The sequence below is a fragment of the Coturnix japonica genome, chromosome 10 (assembly GCF_001577835.2).
Source record: "Coturnix japonica isolate 7356 chromosome 10, Coturnix japonica 2.1, whole genome shotgun sequence".
NCBI lineage: Eukaryota > Metazoa > Chordata > Aves > Galliformes > Phasianidae > Coturnix > Coturnix japonica.
In genome coordinates, this window is record NC_029525.1 from 7,877,613 (window position 1) to 7,891,881 (window position 14,269).

At 40.8% G+C, this 14,269-nt stretch overlaps 1 protein-coding gene across 2 annotated transcripts; it reads right to left on the minus strand.

Annotated features, from left to right (window-relative positions):
- Positions 1-426: 426 nt before the first annotated feature.
- Positions 427-14,264, minus strand: LEO1 (LEO1 homolog, Paf1/RNA polymerase II complex component). 2 transcript variants are annotated; one of them, XM_015872814.2, is made up of 12 exons: positions 14,130-14,264; positions 12,526-13,251; positions 12,155-12,262; positions 11,348-11,442; positions 10,543-10,688; positions 9,955-10,039; positions 9,517-9,611; positions 9,162-9,296; positions 8,489-8,624; positions 7,970-8,156; positions 7,604-7,701; positions 427-4,589 (listed from the first exon to the last, which is right to left on the minus strand). In XM_015872814.2, exons 1-12 carry the CDS (start codon positions 14,185-14,187, stop codon positions 4,485-4,487), a joined length of 1,974 nt encoding a protein of 657 aa, XP_015728300.1. In that variant the 5' UTR covers positions 14,188-14,264; the 3' UTR covers positions 427-4,484. The 2 variants fall into 2 exon arrangements, with proteins under 2 accessions (XP_015728300.1, XP_015728299.1); XM_015872813.2 differs by having other exon boundaries at positions 12,149-12,262.
- Positions 14,265-14,269: the final 5 nt, after the last annotated feature.

Below are 14,269 nucleotides of genomic sequence, written 5' to 3' on the forward strand. Positions count from 1 at the left end.
TCTGACAATACAACCCTCAGCCAACCAAGCAGGACAACTTCTCAAACACGAGCACTATGTACAAGTGTACTGAACACCTGAATGAAAGATGCTGAGTACTGCCAAAAACTTCAGTCTATTTCTGTTACATATGAAAATGAGAGTGGTCCTTGAGTATCCAAGCAAGATCAGAAAAAAGAAAAGATTTACGGTAGAGCTCAACAATGAATCCTATTCTAAGAGCCTGTTCTGTACTGAATGTGTGTTGTGCACCTTTACATTGACAAAGGAGAGAAAAACCCACAAATTAACTGACAAATCATCACGCTAGGATCAGCGTGTCTTTTCCAGTTACATTATGAAGTGTTTTGAGGAAAACAGGAAAAGCCTGAAAACACAAACAGTTATTCAGTCATGGGATAGAAAAAAAGAGGGTGTGATAGTTGATACTTTCACCATTTTTAGGATTTTATTTATGTTTAATTTACAACATATGAAGAATATAGTGTATATATGATTCCATGGCTATCAGTAACTGCAGGAATGCCATTCTTTCCCAGAAAATTTCATCATAACTCAAAAGACATGAGGTTGATTTTGTTGGTAAACTGGCTCTACTATCTCTCATTTCTTCACAAAATAATGGAGAAAACAAAGCAACAAATAAGAACTTTCTAGTTAAGTTTCCACTTCAATAACTCCTTTTTTTCCCCCCAAGCATCAGTCCATTAGTTTTGAAACCATAAAAACTCCTCTAGAAAAAAAAAAAGAAAAGAAAAATGTCAAGAGTCTTGTGAAAGGATTTTTTTGGTCAGATTCTGTCTGAGAATGATTTCAGCAGGGATTTACTTCATTTTATGTCATTTTCTCAGCTACTTAAGCTTATATAATTCATCAGAATGCCCAAGAGTTTTAAAGCAATTAAAGATACAAGCTAGCAGTCAACACTTGCTTGCAGCTTTTCTGTAAGTCTTTCATGTCCAGACAAGCACTAAAAAAACCCCAGCTCAAGTGAAAGGGCATCACTAGGCAACACGAGGTGTTAGTCACATTGCTCTCCACAAGCACTTCCAAGTCAAGCCACAGGCAGGTGTCTAAGTGTTACAACAGCACAGCTACATTTCACACATCTAACATGTAAATACATCTTACAACTAATATTAAAAGAACATTTAACAGAAACAAAATCTTCTCCTTCTTTGCCATGTAACAGTCTCTTGATTGAGAGAGACCTTGACCAGCAGCATAAAGCTGTTAAAGAAAAGCACTCCACTAGAACGGGCTGACACCACGGGCTCCTATGCCCACTGCCTGAGAAATAAATACCTATGACTTCACTGGAAAGTCACCATCTCATGTTTAACACATTCCTGTGGCTGCAGTTTCACATCTGAGCTGAGTTAAAACTTGCTGCCACACACAGAACCGCCCTGTTCTACCCCTTGTACCACCTCCAGTCACAACTGACACATAAATGTGCCAGCTGAGGCAGCTACACCAGTAGAAAGCTATCTAGAGTAGACCCTCTACACGGTCCAGCTAAGTTTTCAAAAGGCAGCCAAGTAAATGTTCACAACTCTGCCGAAGAGAGCATCCTTCCGCCATAACCCCTTGTGTCTTCATGACATGCTATCTTACTGAGCTGGTTGCCATGTTCACATGGCCAATGAGGTAGTTCTGTTGGCCCATCTGGCACAAAACTCCAACACGGCAGAAAATTAATGTCCTGGGAGTTTAGCAAATTTACTCTGAGCTAAGCCAGGTATTGCCAAACCTGCTGCTAAAGAGAGGACTGCATGGGCAGCTGCACCCTTCTGAGGGCAGCCCCTGATCCACCAGGCTTGCTTTAGCATGAAAACTGTGTCGACTTGCATGTCTAAGATGGAAGAAAATGCTAGTCAGTGTTAGAAAGAAAATTCCAGTCCAGCAATTGGCAAGTATACAATTGAACAAGATAGCTGAAACAACAAAACTACATAGCTAGGGACACCTTTCAGTGATGGTTTCAAGACAATTGATCTTACACTCTACCACTGGCCAGAAAATCTAATACTCAGCTCATTATCAGCTCTTCAAACAGATTTTTATGTTTGGAAATTGTTCAAATCATAATCTTTCAGGAAGAAATACTCTGGCCAGTTTGTACAAAAGTCAATATGGTTCATCTACTTGTTCTTTCCTTCTCCTTACACATTTTAGTTTCAGCTTTGTATTTCTGATTTGGGTAAGAAAAAACAATTCCAAGTAATTTTCACATACTTGGAAGCTGGGAAAAGGGAGAGCAAAAAAAAAGTGCCTATGAGTGAAACAAAGCTGTACATCACACTCACAATCAACAAATGTGGATAAGACAAAGTGTGTCCAAGTGACTTTAATTAAAAGGTGATTGTTAAACCAATTTAGGCTGAGAAAACACCTTCTAAAATTCCACGTTTTAATAAGACTTTAAAAGAGCAATTTACAAAAGAAGACAGTAGAAAAAAGCACTGCTTTTAATCTTTTAAATCCACAAAAGCCTCATTTTTGGAAGCTAAAGTAGCCCATTTACTAAGTAAAGGCTTAGTCAGCATCAGACCTATAAGAATGATTAAATCCTTTGGAATACAGTAAAAATAACCAATGCTTTAATTAAACTGACATTAAGCAAACACATCAGCAGTAAAAGGTGGTGCATTTCCATACTCCTTGCATTGCTGCTTAGGAGGCACCTGGGAGACTCTGACATGAAAGCTTAGCATCCATATAGCATAAGAAACAACTCCCTTTTTCTACAGCTTCCTGAGCAGGTTACAACAGAAAAGCAGGTAACCACATGTGAGGAGCCAGACTCCAAGCCGAGGTCTAACCTAAGAGGATTACAGGGTCAAAATTCGAGCAGATGGAGAAAGGTTTTATCTGCACGGGGAAGAGAAGCAGGATCTCTTAGTAACAATGACAACAACAACAATGGAACAGTTTCTCAGCACTCAGACTTCAGAGTAGACATTTTTCACTTTGTTTTCGTATTTGTGAGTGTCTACACCGCAGTCAGCTGCTGAGCAGAATATATTAAGGCGTGCAGAGCTCTGTGCCTCTGCAGCTAGAGTGCTTCCCACACCTTCCAGGCAGGAAAAATGGAGGTAAGAGTACTTCAGTAAACTGTTTGCCTAATTACACATTTCAAAGGCAAGACAGCCAGGTTAAAAGCTGTAACTCAACAGTTTTTATAGAAAAGCATAATTCATCTGGGCAGGAGAGAGATGAGTAACATTTATTCTTACATAACTCTTAGCTACTTTATCTTACGAAACATAAATCCACAAAGCAAACTTTCCATAGCATCACTCAATGCATTTAAAGAGGCATTAAGCTGTGCTTTCTGCTTTCTTCCTGCTATCTCTATGAAGCCGCAAGCTTTCTAGGACTATTTGAAAAGCCAGTTAGAAAAACAACATAGATAACACAGAAATGTTATCTCACCAGCAAGGGAAACTACATGTGGGAAACATAATCTTAAAGAGTGGAAAAGATAGACATTTCTTGTAGCCTCTTCTCATCTTGCAATGCTATTTGCATAATCAAATAAGGTGTTTAAAAATAGCATAAAAGCAGCAATGATCTGTCCACAATATTCTCCTCTGCTGTCTTTTCAGCCAAGTAGGAACAAGAGGAAAATGCATCATTAAGGCCTGCATGAGATTACAAAATGGTATTACTAGGGTATGTATTCAGTGTGGCTCGCTGCAGTTGTTAAAGAAACCTTTCATGAATTTGAAGAAATTCATTAGTTTTGTATAAACAAGTGCTTCTATTCTGAGTTATGTTGCTAATGTGATTGTTCTTATTGATGCTAACATTCAGCTAAGACCTGGATTTTCGTTCAATTTATGAAAAAATAAACTTCTTACATGGTTGGTTTACTATTCTAACTACAGAAACTTCACAGTTTACTCAGAGTAGATATGATAAGAAAAACTTTCAGTCAAAAATATCAAAATATAACAGCATAGTAACATACCATCCACAGCCAGCAGTAAATAAGGAAAGAGCAGGAAAAAACAGGATGGCACTGTGCTACTCACATGTTATTCCAAATCTTCTGTACAAATGGTAACCTTCATCTCCATAACTTGGCTGGGAAAACTTATCATTTAGGCATTCTGTATGAAGATTATGATTTTTCCTAATAAACTCAGTGAGACCACTATTTTATTCAGTTTCATTCCATTGTACAACCAGTTTGTATTACAGTTTTCAAAACTGAAATGTTCTGTACAAGATTTAAAAACTGGCGCCGTGATGATCCCTGATCCCCATTGCAGCAGCTGCTGCAGTAAGATGTAAAAATATGAGAAAGTAAAAAGAAAGAAACCGACTTTTATTCACACCAGAAACACAAATTTCAATGGAATTTGCCTGTATCAAAATAACCCCAATAAGGCTACTTACATCTTTCCTGTAAGAGAACTGTACAATTTATATATAAATATGTATATATAAGAAGCAACCTTAGTGCTCCCTCAGTGTTAATCATCATCATCTTCCTCTTCATCACTGATGACATACTTCTTATGCTTCTTACTTGCTTTGTCATCATCCTCTGCTTTTCTCTTTCCAGAAGGCTCCCCTTCCTTGAGGCAAGAAAGAAGAATAAAAAACATACTCAAGCTAAAATAAAAAACAGCTTCAGAACAGACAACAACAAGGATTTTTTTGAAGGAAGAGTAAAATTATTTGTTCTAGTACTTCCACCTCAAGCCTCTCTAGTGCTGCACTTCACTGGTTAGCACTGGTTCCAGCCTCAATCCCCAAAGCCAAGAGGGTCCACAATACAGCTGCACCCCCATTCACCTCAGTGGGAATGCATCAATATCTGCTTCAAAGTAAACTACCGTGCAAGAGTAATTTCCCAATCTGGGTTTATGGCGTATGTAATATCACTATCAGCAGTTAAGAATTAAGGAGATAAGCATAACATTTCCCTGAGATTCCTAACACTGGGGTTCTAAATATGCTCTTCAAAAAGGATGCGCTATTTATACAGTGACAACAGCCTACAAGGCCTATGAGCATGGGTAATTCTTAGAATTCATAGGGAAATTTTCAACACAGAGAAGCTTTCTCTTCAGACAGCCTGGAGAGCTCCCTTCAGTTTTCAGACTGCTGACGCTTGCAAACCTTAAGCTAGAGCTACTGAGAAAAAAAGCAACACAAAAATCCCATGAATTGGCAGGTGTTTTTGCCTACCGCATCCTGGCATTAGGGAGAAAGACTGATAAGGAACCACTAGTACTGAGAAACAATCCCACAGCTTATAGACCTAGAAATACAGAGTAGGAGGCTTCAAAGGGTTGGTCATGGGAACTCCAATCAGTGCGACTTCAGTTACTCAGAGGAATTCACAAAGAACCTGACATGAGCCGATCACTTGAGATAACTTACAGCCTGTTTTGTTGGTTCTTTTGCTGTTAAAGCACCTCACACCATTTAATTCAAATGCTAAAATACAGTCTCTAATGCATGATGCAAACTAAAATCTGGTGTTTTCCTACAGATCATAGAATCATAAAATGGACTGGGTTGAAAAGGACCATAAGGATCATTTAGTTTCACCGCAATACTGTGGGCAGGGCTGCTAACTACTAGACCGGATAAAATAGAATACTTGTACATCTCTTTTATTAAATCTTCAAACTTGAAGAAAAACATCTAACTTGGTGACACAGGTCTCGTGTTTGCTGTAAAATCAACCCAAACAGCAAAAACAGGTGAGTGATTCACAATGCAGGGTGAAAATACTGAAATTATGGAAAAACTGTTTGTGAACAAAAGAACAGGCAAAAACCCAGTTAACAGATTCTGATTAACCAAGTAGCCTACAATACAGGCCCAAATTGCTTCTGGTCACCTTATCAATATATAGAACTCAACTTCTTTTTTTTCCAGTCACACTATTTCTAGATAATCTCCTGTTTGTAACAATACTGCAATGACTTTTTGCAGGCTGGATGACCAATTCCTAACACTTAAATACAGAGCCAACAGTTTGATTGTTAATCGAAACACATTTACACCAGTTCTGTTTAAATCAGCCTGCTAGGCACCACCAGTTCTGAAGACACTTGTTCACACTACAAGTCAATTGCTGATGCAAAACTCATCCATTTTGACACAAAGGATGAGTGGCAATCAATTACAGTTTAAAAAGAAAAGTAACTTTGAAAATACCCTCAGGCATAAGTAACCTTATCTCCACTTCCATTAGTTAGTTTTATTTATTAAGAGCAACACACATTAATTGGATTTTAAGAAGCAGCAAGAGACAATGTAGCCTTTCTAATTACTTATCACTCAAAACATTTTATTCTATATTAATGTTGAATTAGAATGGTGAGAATCTGAATCAGGAAGGAAATTTAAGCATGGAAAACAAATTAGTACGGGTGGGAATCTCAATCACAGCTACTTCCTCAGAATGTTTGTTCTCTTATAATTTAGCAGGGCTATTGTTAATGACTCACCTTCCTATGTGCTGAATATCCTCATTAATTAGAGTAACGGTAACTTGCCACATAGTGATAAAAGGTATTAATAACAGCCTGACATTCTCAGCACTGCTAACCAACTGTTAGCAGGACAAAGATCTGTGCTGTGCTGTTGACTGACAGTACAGAAAAGCAGTGCTTCATATATACAGATACTGTACTTTCACCGAGCATGTAGGAAGTAAGTTGTGCTCTACTGGCTGGGTTTCATTAACTAGAGCTGCAGCACCCCTCTGTGGTTCTGACAGGAATACTGCCTTTACAGCGTGCAACTGTAAAATGGAGGCTACCATCCTCAAGCAGCAGAGAAACACGGTTAACAAGGCCTTTCTTCTGAGAGACTAGAATTGCAAAATCCCAACATTGCTACATTACAAACTAACAGCCAGCAGTGTCTTGTCCATAAGATGAAAAATAAATCTGCCAGCACCAACAGAGCTCTCAAAATTACAGTTTGGTCCAGCACGGTAGATGTGACTAAGGGAAAGTGACTGAAAAATCTTGGACAAGGGCTGAGATAAAATAATCTCTTAAGGGAAACAGTGATGTAAAACCAAAGTTGAACAAAGCATTGAAAAGCATTCCATAAATTAACACCGACCTACCCAAACTTCTGTTTTTAAACTTCTGTACGTTATTCTACACATAAACATTTAATTGAAATAAAATATAATTTAAAGTAAAACAGGACTGGAAGATGAATCAAACCGGCATGCCAGCACAAAAACACTTCTTGTAACCTACAAGGTAGCAGGTAGTAAGAATCTAATTAAGCTTAGGAGACAGCACTGCGTTAGTGTTCTGGTGCTGGGCCTTCTTCCTGCCTGCATGATTCTGTTGAAGTCACTTTACATTGCACAGCACCTGCTCTTCCATGCAATCAGCAGTGACAATAAGGATCTCCTCCAGGTATCACTCAAATCTGTGAACTAATGCAGTAAATAAGAAATCGGCATGATTAATTAATCAGCCCGCCAACACAAATGTTATGCGAATCACAGCAAAACTGAAACTACAAAAACGTCAGCTTTACAAACTGTATAAAGTGCATGTTCCTGACTGAAAACGAGTAGCTTTTTAAGAACAAAGGCATTTTTTACCTCATCACTAGTAAGTTTCTTTGCCTTGAGTAGCCTTTGTGTTTTATCTTCATCTGAGCCTTCGTCACTGTCTGAAGAATAGATTCTAGCACGTTCCTCTACAGAGAAAAATGAGAAGATAAATATTTATCTGAAATTGGTGAGAAAAAGAAAGTATGAAAAATATTCCTCATACATTTAGTCCCAGAAAAAAACAGACAGGATCTAATTTAAATATTATTAAATGACGTAAACTTGCATGAACTGAATTCACATCTCCTCATGTATCAAATTAAGTGGCAAAATGTAATCTTAAAAGGATTCTGTGAAATAAGTCCACCTGAATTGCAAAGGCCCTACTTCAGTACTGGTAAGGTTTACTATTACCTCTGATGCCACCTTTGTATCTGTTTTTGATAGCTGCTAGACTGATGGCATCATCTCCCTCATCCTCTTCTTCATAGCGATCGGGCTCTAAATAATTTGCACTCAGACCACGCTGATGCTGCTTCTCCCTCATTCTTCGCTGCTGAGATTCTCTGCGAATGGAAGCTCTTAATCTCTCCTCTTCTTTCTGTCCAAAGAAAGCAGCAAAATACAAAGGATGAGTCAAACATTATAAAAATCTCAGTAGTCTACTGCAGCTTTTGAAATCCTCTCACAGCAATGGGAAGAGTGTACGTGATTCTGATGTTTTCTGGTGATCTATAAGATTAAGCAATTTTAAACAAGGGAGCTGCACGTACAAGCAGCACACATTGCTAACAATTACTACTTGTTACTCCAAAATACACCGTATTCCAGAAACGCACCAAAAGTTCTGAAATGTTCAGCTACATTCCAGATGTTTTTCTTTATTTTTGAAACGATTAAATCAGCAGATAAGGAAGTTCCATGTCAGGATACCTTAATCATTTCTGTGCGCTGAGACTCCGGATCACGACCTGCCATTGGCAAAATACGAATTTTCTGGGTCTTTGAACATCTGTCTGCCAGAGACAGAGTCATCTTCCTGTGGGTGGCACTGTCTGTAGAGTGTGGCCTGTTGGAAAATTGCTTTGGGTTAAATACTTATAAAAGGAATCTGTTTTTAATTGTCGATCACAGGACAGGCACACTTAAGATTTGAAAGATTGATCTATGCAAGAGTAAAAGCATTACTACTGCTGTGCACAATAATAGCTATTTGAGACATCACTTCCTCTCTCAGCACCCTGCCTGCAGTCCATTACCAGCCATAAAGTCATCCTCACGTTTCACTTCAATATCCCAAGTCATAATCACCACCCTGACAGCCACCACTCTGATTCAGATGGAGACTTGCTCTCAACAATACAAACTAAAATACATTTAAAAAGTAAATGAATACATGTTGCCTTGATACTGCACTGAATAACACATCAGCCTTTCAAACTGGGACATCCAGCTTAGGAAAAATCTTTCCCAAACCCTCCAAAAATAGCACATACTTAGCAAACAGTTGAGCTCTGAATGCTTACTAATCGCGATCTCTATGTAGTAGTTACAGTACTTAACTGGAAAAGAAGTAGCACCATTTGATACAGAAGATCATGTTTACCTGAAGGTTAACTTTGTCTTGAAAACAGCCTGTCCTTGCAGACCTGTCCCTTGTCTGATAAACAGATGGTTGTGATCTCCCTGCAGCGGTGCCTTGTACACATCAAAGACCTCATTTCCCAAGTGAAGAGACATGCTTAAAAGAGATTAATGTACCCGTTACTTGATAAAGTCACTACAGTCTATTTTTTGCCTCATTTATAAACAACAAAAGCCTCTGCATATCCCATATACTATAATAACTATATTTCACTGCAAACAAAGCAGAGCAAAGCATTTTCAATGCACTGAGACTACAGCATTCCACTGTGAAAACAGGAGCTGTATTCCTCCAAAAGCAAAAAGCTCAAACCAACCTTCCATCCGACCACTTGACTATCCGGGCATTGCTTTCTCTAATCTCATTTCCTTCCTCATCTCGCCGCATCCGCCACCGTATTGTGTTTTCTACCTGTTAGAACAGCAACTTTTTGTTAAGCTCATAGTGGAGTACTGTAAAATACACCCTATGCTTGTCAAGAATTGCAGCTAGAAGGGCTAAATGATTTGCTGTATAATACAAAGAGATGAAGGTGAATGGAACGGCTCTTACAGGGGAAAGGTAGCTGTTAACAGGTTGTTTTTTTAATTTGTTCTTTTTTCAGCATTTCTAAAACTCAGCAATATTCCAGCAGTGAACTCACCCATACCCTCGTAACTTAAACCCTAACTCAAAACACCATTATATAATACCTGTAACAGGCTTTGATAACATGTGGTTAGGTGAGCACAGAGAAGGAAAATTCATGTTATACCTTTAGTTTTAATCTCGTTCTCCCTTCTTCATCAAGCATTTCCTCATCTTCAAACTCATCCTCATAGTACTGGGGATCAAATGGTCTGTAATAAATTATACAACACAGTATTAGTGCTCCCACAAGTTAATTTGGATTATTCTTGTGCAAAATAACTGGTGCTTGTGAAGTTTAAATTATACACTGCACACAACAGGAGGCACTGTGCCTGTGAGACAGCCATTTCTGCAGCAATGTAATTTACTGCATTGATTCTGCACTGCAGGAGGCCAACCCAAGTATCTCCACCACCCTCAATTACAGCCACTTTAACATTCACACCCTCTCAATGGCTCCACCTAGAAAAAGCAAGCCTGCTTCAGAACAAAACGTTTCCTCGGTATCAGGATGAAAAGGTCAGGGTTAAGTCTGGAATTAAATGCAGGTAATTTTATAAAATGGCCCACTCACCAGCCTACATCCTTGACCTTAGTGTGCACCCTAATGTTAACCATTTAAAATACAGCCAGTATAATTGCACTGCTAAAACAAAAGCAAAACACTAAAAAACCCAACAACTTATCAACTGCATATTTAATGTAGAATTACCTGGGCTCCACACTGAGGAAATTGGGCAGCTTCACAAAATACAAATCGTTACCCAAGTCTGTGTTTACTTTTGGTATTTCTACCTCTATTCTTGTCTCTGGAATAGGCTCTTCCTCCTGCTGTTCTTGGCTCAGCCCATTCTCATCCTAATGGCAAAGGAGCACAATAGGAGCAAAAGTGAAACATATCAGTCTGACTCCTGTTGCTGGAAAAAGCGATTCCATTTTGACTGAGAACAATTCTACTGGCATGTAAAGAGATCAGAAAGCTTCTTATAAATGCACTCAAACCTTTTCAGTAAAACCAATCCATTTTATATTACACTGAAAGCCATTTCAAATACCAGAGGGAACTCGAGAAAACAAAGATAGAAAGGAAGCAGCAAGAGAGCTGACGTACAGTTTTCAGCAAGGAATGAGAAAATAAGCATGGGATGAGATAAAAAAAAACAACAACACAACAACATTCTTGAATATCTTCAAGGCTTGAAATGACAATATTTGTCAAACAGCCCTAAGTAGGGTACCAAGAAGACCTTTCAATTTGTATTTCACCTGATGGCCATCAAACATGTAATTTTTTCCATATGGAAGAAGTGCAGCAGGGCTGGGGAAAGGCATATCAATACATCTAATATTGCTGTACATAAAATTTCAATCATTCTTTTGGCCAGGGCAAAATTACCTGTAGGTTCTTACTTAATGCTGTTAACACTTTTTCCAATAAAGTACTATCAAACCCCACTGCCACTGCAGATCTCCAAGTGGAACAATGGGTTCATTACTTCAAAAGTCAGACTACTCACTATGGGCTGTCCTGGAGTTGGTGGCTTGTCTTCCCCATCGCTCCCTGAAGAAATGTCATCAGCTCCTCCAAACAGGTCCATAACGTCTGCGTGCTCTGGAGAGAAATGTTCCTGTTTTAAGATACACATACATGCAAACGTACACACCCCTTCATGCAAAAACAAACACAGAAAAAATAAGCCTTCACTTTTATTACCACTTAAAATCTCCTACAAAGTTTAAGGATCTCTAGTTGTTACGAAGCACACATTATTCTCTTGTCCCAAGAAATAAGAAAAAGTTTCCCCTTGTTTTGAAGCTGGAGGGTCAGTGCTTTTCTGGAAAGGCTCCATTACTGAAATTCCAGGTGAAAAATGGCAACAGACAAATCAAGAGTTAAAGTTCATCCTTTACACAAGTGAACAGTTTAAACACACGACAAGCAACCTCACTGCACGCTTTGGAAGTTTTACTTCTCATTAAAAGCAACATGTTCTCTTGGACAGCAAAATATCATGTCCAGTAGAGGGTTTCTCAGGCTCCTGTGATAAGGTGCACCTTGAGCTCTGACAACGGGGTGTGAACTAACACTCACAAAAGAAAAGCTCTGTCCCTCGTGGAGGATGACAAAGCTAAAGAGAAATCACCAGGAAAAATAAAGCACGTGCTGCCTCACAGAGCATGTTTTCTGTGCCACTCTGCCATGCCCATGGCACTGCAGTTACATCACAATGAGAATGCTATCAACTGTATCAAGTACCATAGCAGATGAATGATGGATTAAAAGACAAATGAGCCAAAAGCCAACAAACCAATCCCACCTTTACCTTTCTGGCCTTCTGTATCACTATCCGCCTCTGAATCTGATGCAATTGGTTTCTTCCGCTTCATTCGCAAAACTTCATCTTCGCTATCGCTGCCTCTTGCAGACTCTCCTAAGAAGCATAATTATTCTCAGCAGATTAAGAATTCTGCTTCATATGTTTCAAAATTCCTTTTATTAATCACATTGTTTCAGATTAGGAGTAATTTAAACACACTGTGTAAAAAAAAACATACAACCCATTAAAAAGATGTCCACATTTGAAAGTTGTGCGATTAATGTTTAAGTCTGAATTTTTCAAGCCAATGTAAATGAAACAATAGAAAACAAAGCAGGCTGCAAGAAGCAAACCATTACAACTGCACTGGATCCTACCAGATTTATGCTCCTGCTCCTCCTCATCGGAGTGCTGGGCCCTTTCATCATCGTCAGAGTTCTGCATCTTCTCCTCATCAGAGTGCTGGGCTCTTTCATCATCATCTGAGTTTTGCACCTTCTCCTCGTCTGACACCTGCGGCCTCTCCTCGTCGTCAGAGTTCTGCATCTTCTCCTCGTCAGAGTTCTGGAGCCTCTCCTCATCGTCAGACATCTGCGGCCTCTCATCTTCATCGGAGTTCTGTGCTTTCTCCTCATCGTCTGAGTTCTGCTGTCTCTCCTCATCATCAGAGTTCTGCTGTCGCTCCTCATCATCCGACTGATCGCTTTTGTCCTCCTTCCCCCACTTCTCATCCTCCGAATGGGCCTTTTCTGAACCATCTCCCTCCGAATGGTGACTGCCCTCATCAGACCCATGGCCCCGCTCATCCTCCTCATCGTCATGAGCAGCTTCTGAAGCGCTGTGCTGGTCCACATCCGACTGATCGTTGTCTTCGTGCTCAGAGTGACCTGAAGCTTCGGAGCGATTGTACGACCTCTCGGAGTGGTTGTCACTGCCCGTGTGATGGGAGGCTCCTTCGTCCTCACTGTCATCTCCAAACAGCTCCTTGTTGCTGGGCTTTGCTGCCTCCCGCTCGTCATCCTGCTCGCTGTCGCTGCCTGAGGCGTTGCTGCCGGAGCCCACATTCTCCTGGTCAGAGTCAGAGTCTGAACCAGAATCACTATCTGCAAAACAAACATCGTCTCTCAAAGTTAAGCCATCCCTATGTGGGCTCAAACAGGGACACAGGCATGCATTACCCAACAGCAGAACTACACAAGGCACACAAGTTACCTATAACAATAAAATGTTTACCAACAACAACGCAAAGAACGTCCGCAAGTAGCACCCAATACACCCAGCCAACAGCTATTATCTAAGATTCTAGAGCTGTAGAAGGAATAAGCCGTTACACAAAGCTAAGAACTCCGAGGCAGCGCCCATAGCCAGGTGCTACATGGCTGTCCCTTATGATGCCAGTTAGCACTTTTCACCTATCACAGAATGACCCGGGTTGGAAGGGACCTCAAGGATCATGTAGTTCCAACCCCCTGCCTGGCAGGGCCACCAAACATACACCTTTACTAGATCAGGTTGCCCAGGGCCCCGTCCAACCTGGCCTTGAACACCTCCAAGGACGGGGCATCCACAACCTCCCTGGGCAGCCTGTTCCAGGGCCTGACCACTCTCCTAGTAAAGAACTTCCCCCTAACGTCCAACCTAAATCTTCCCTCTTTTAACTTAAAACCATTTCCCCGTGTCCTGCTATTGTCAGCCCTTTCCAAGAATTTACTCCCCTCCTGGGAGTAAGTTCCCTTCATGTATTGAAAGGCTGCAGTGAGGTCACCCCGCAACCTTCTCTTCTCCAGGCTGAACAAACCCAACTCCCTCAGCCTGTCCTCATAGGGGAGGTGCTCCAGCCCCCTGATCATCAATGAAAAGCAAGGAGCCGGCAGGCGGCACACCCCCACCCCACCCCGGCTGGTAACCCGACCGAAGCCCCGCGTTCCGCCCTGCTGTGCCGGAGGGCCTCGGGCCGGTACACAGCAACCTACGGCCGCACCCTTCTGCTCGGCCTCCGAGTCAGCGTCGCTGCCGAACAGCTCCTCCATGTCGGCCATGGCGGCTACACGCGCCGGCGCCGCGCAGTGACGCGATGCGGAGCGCCGGGAGGAGGAGGAGCAGGAAGGGCTCCCTGTGAGA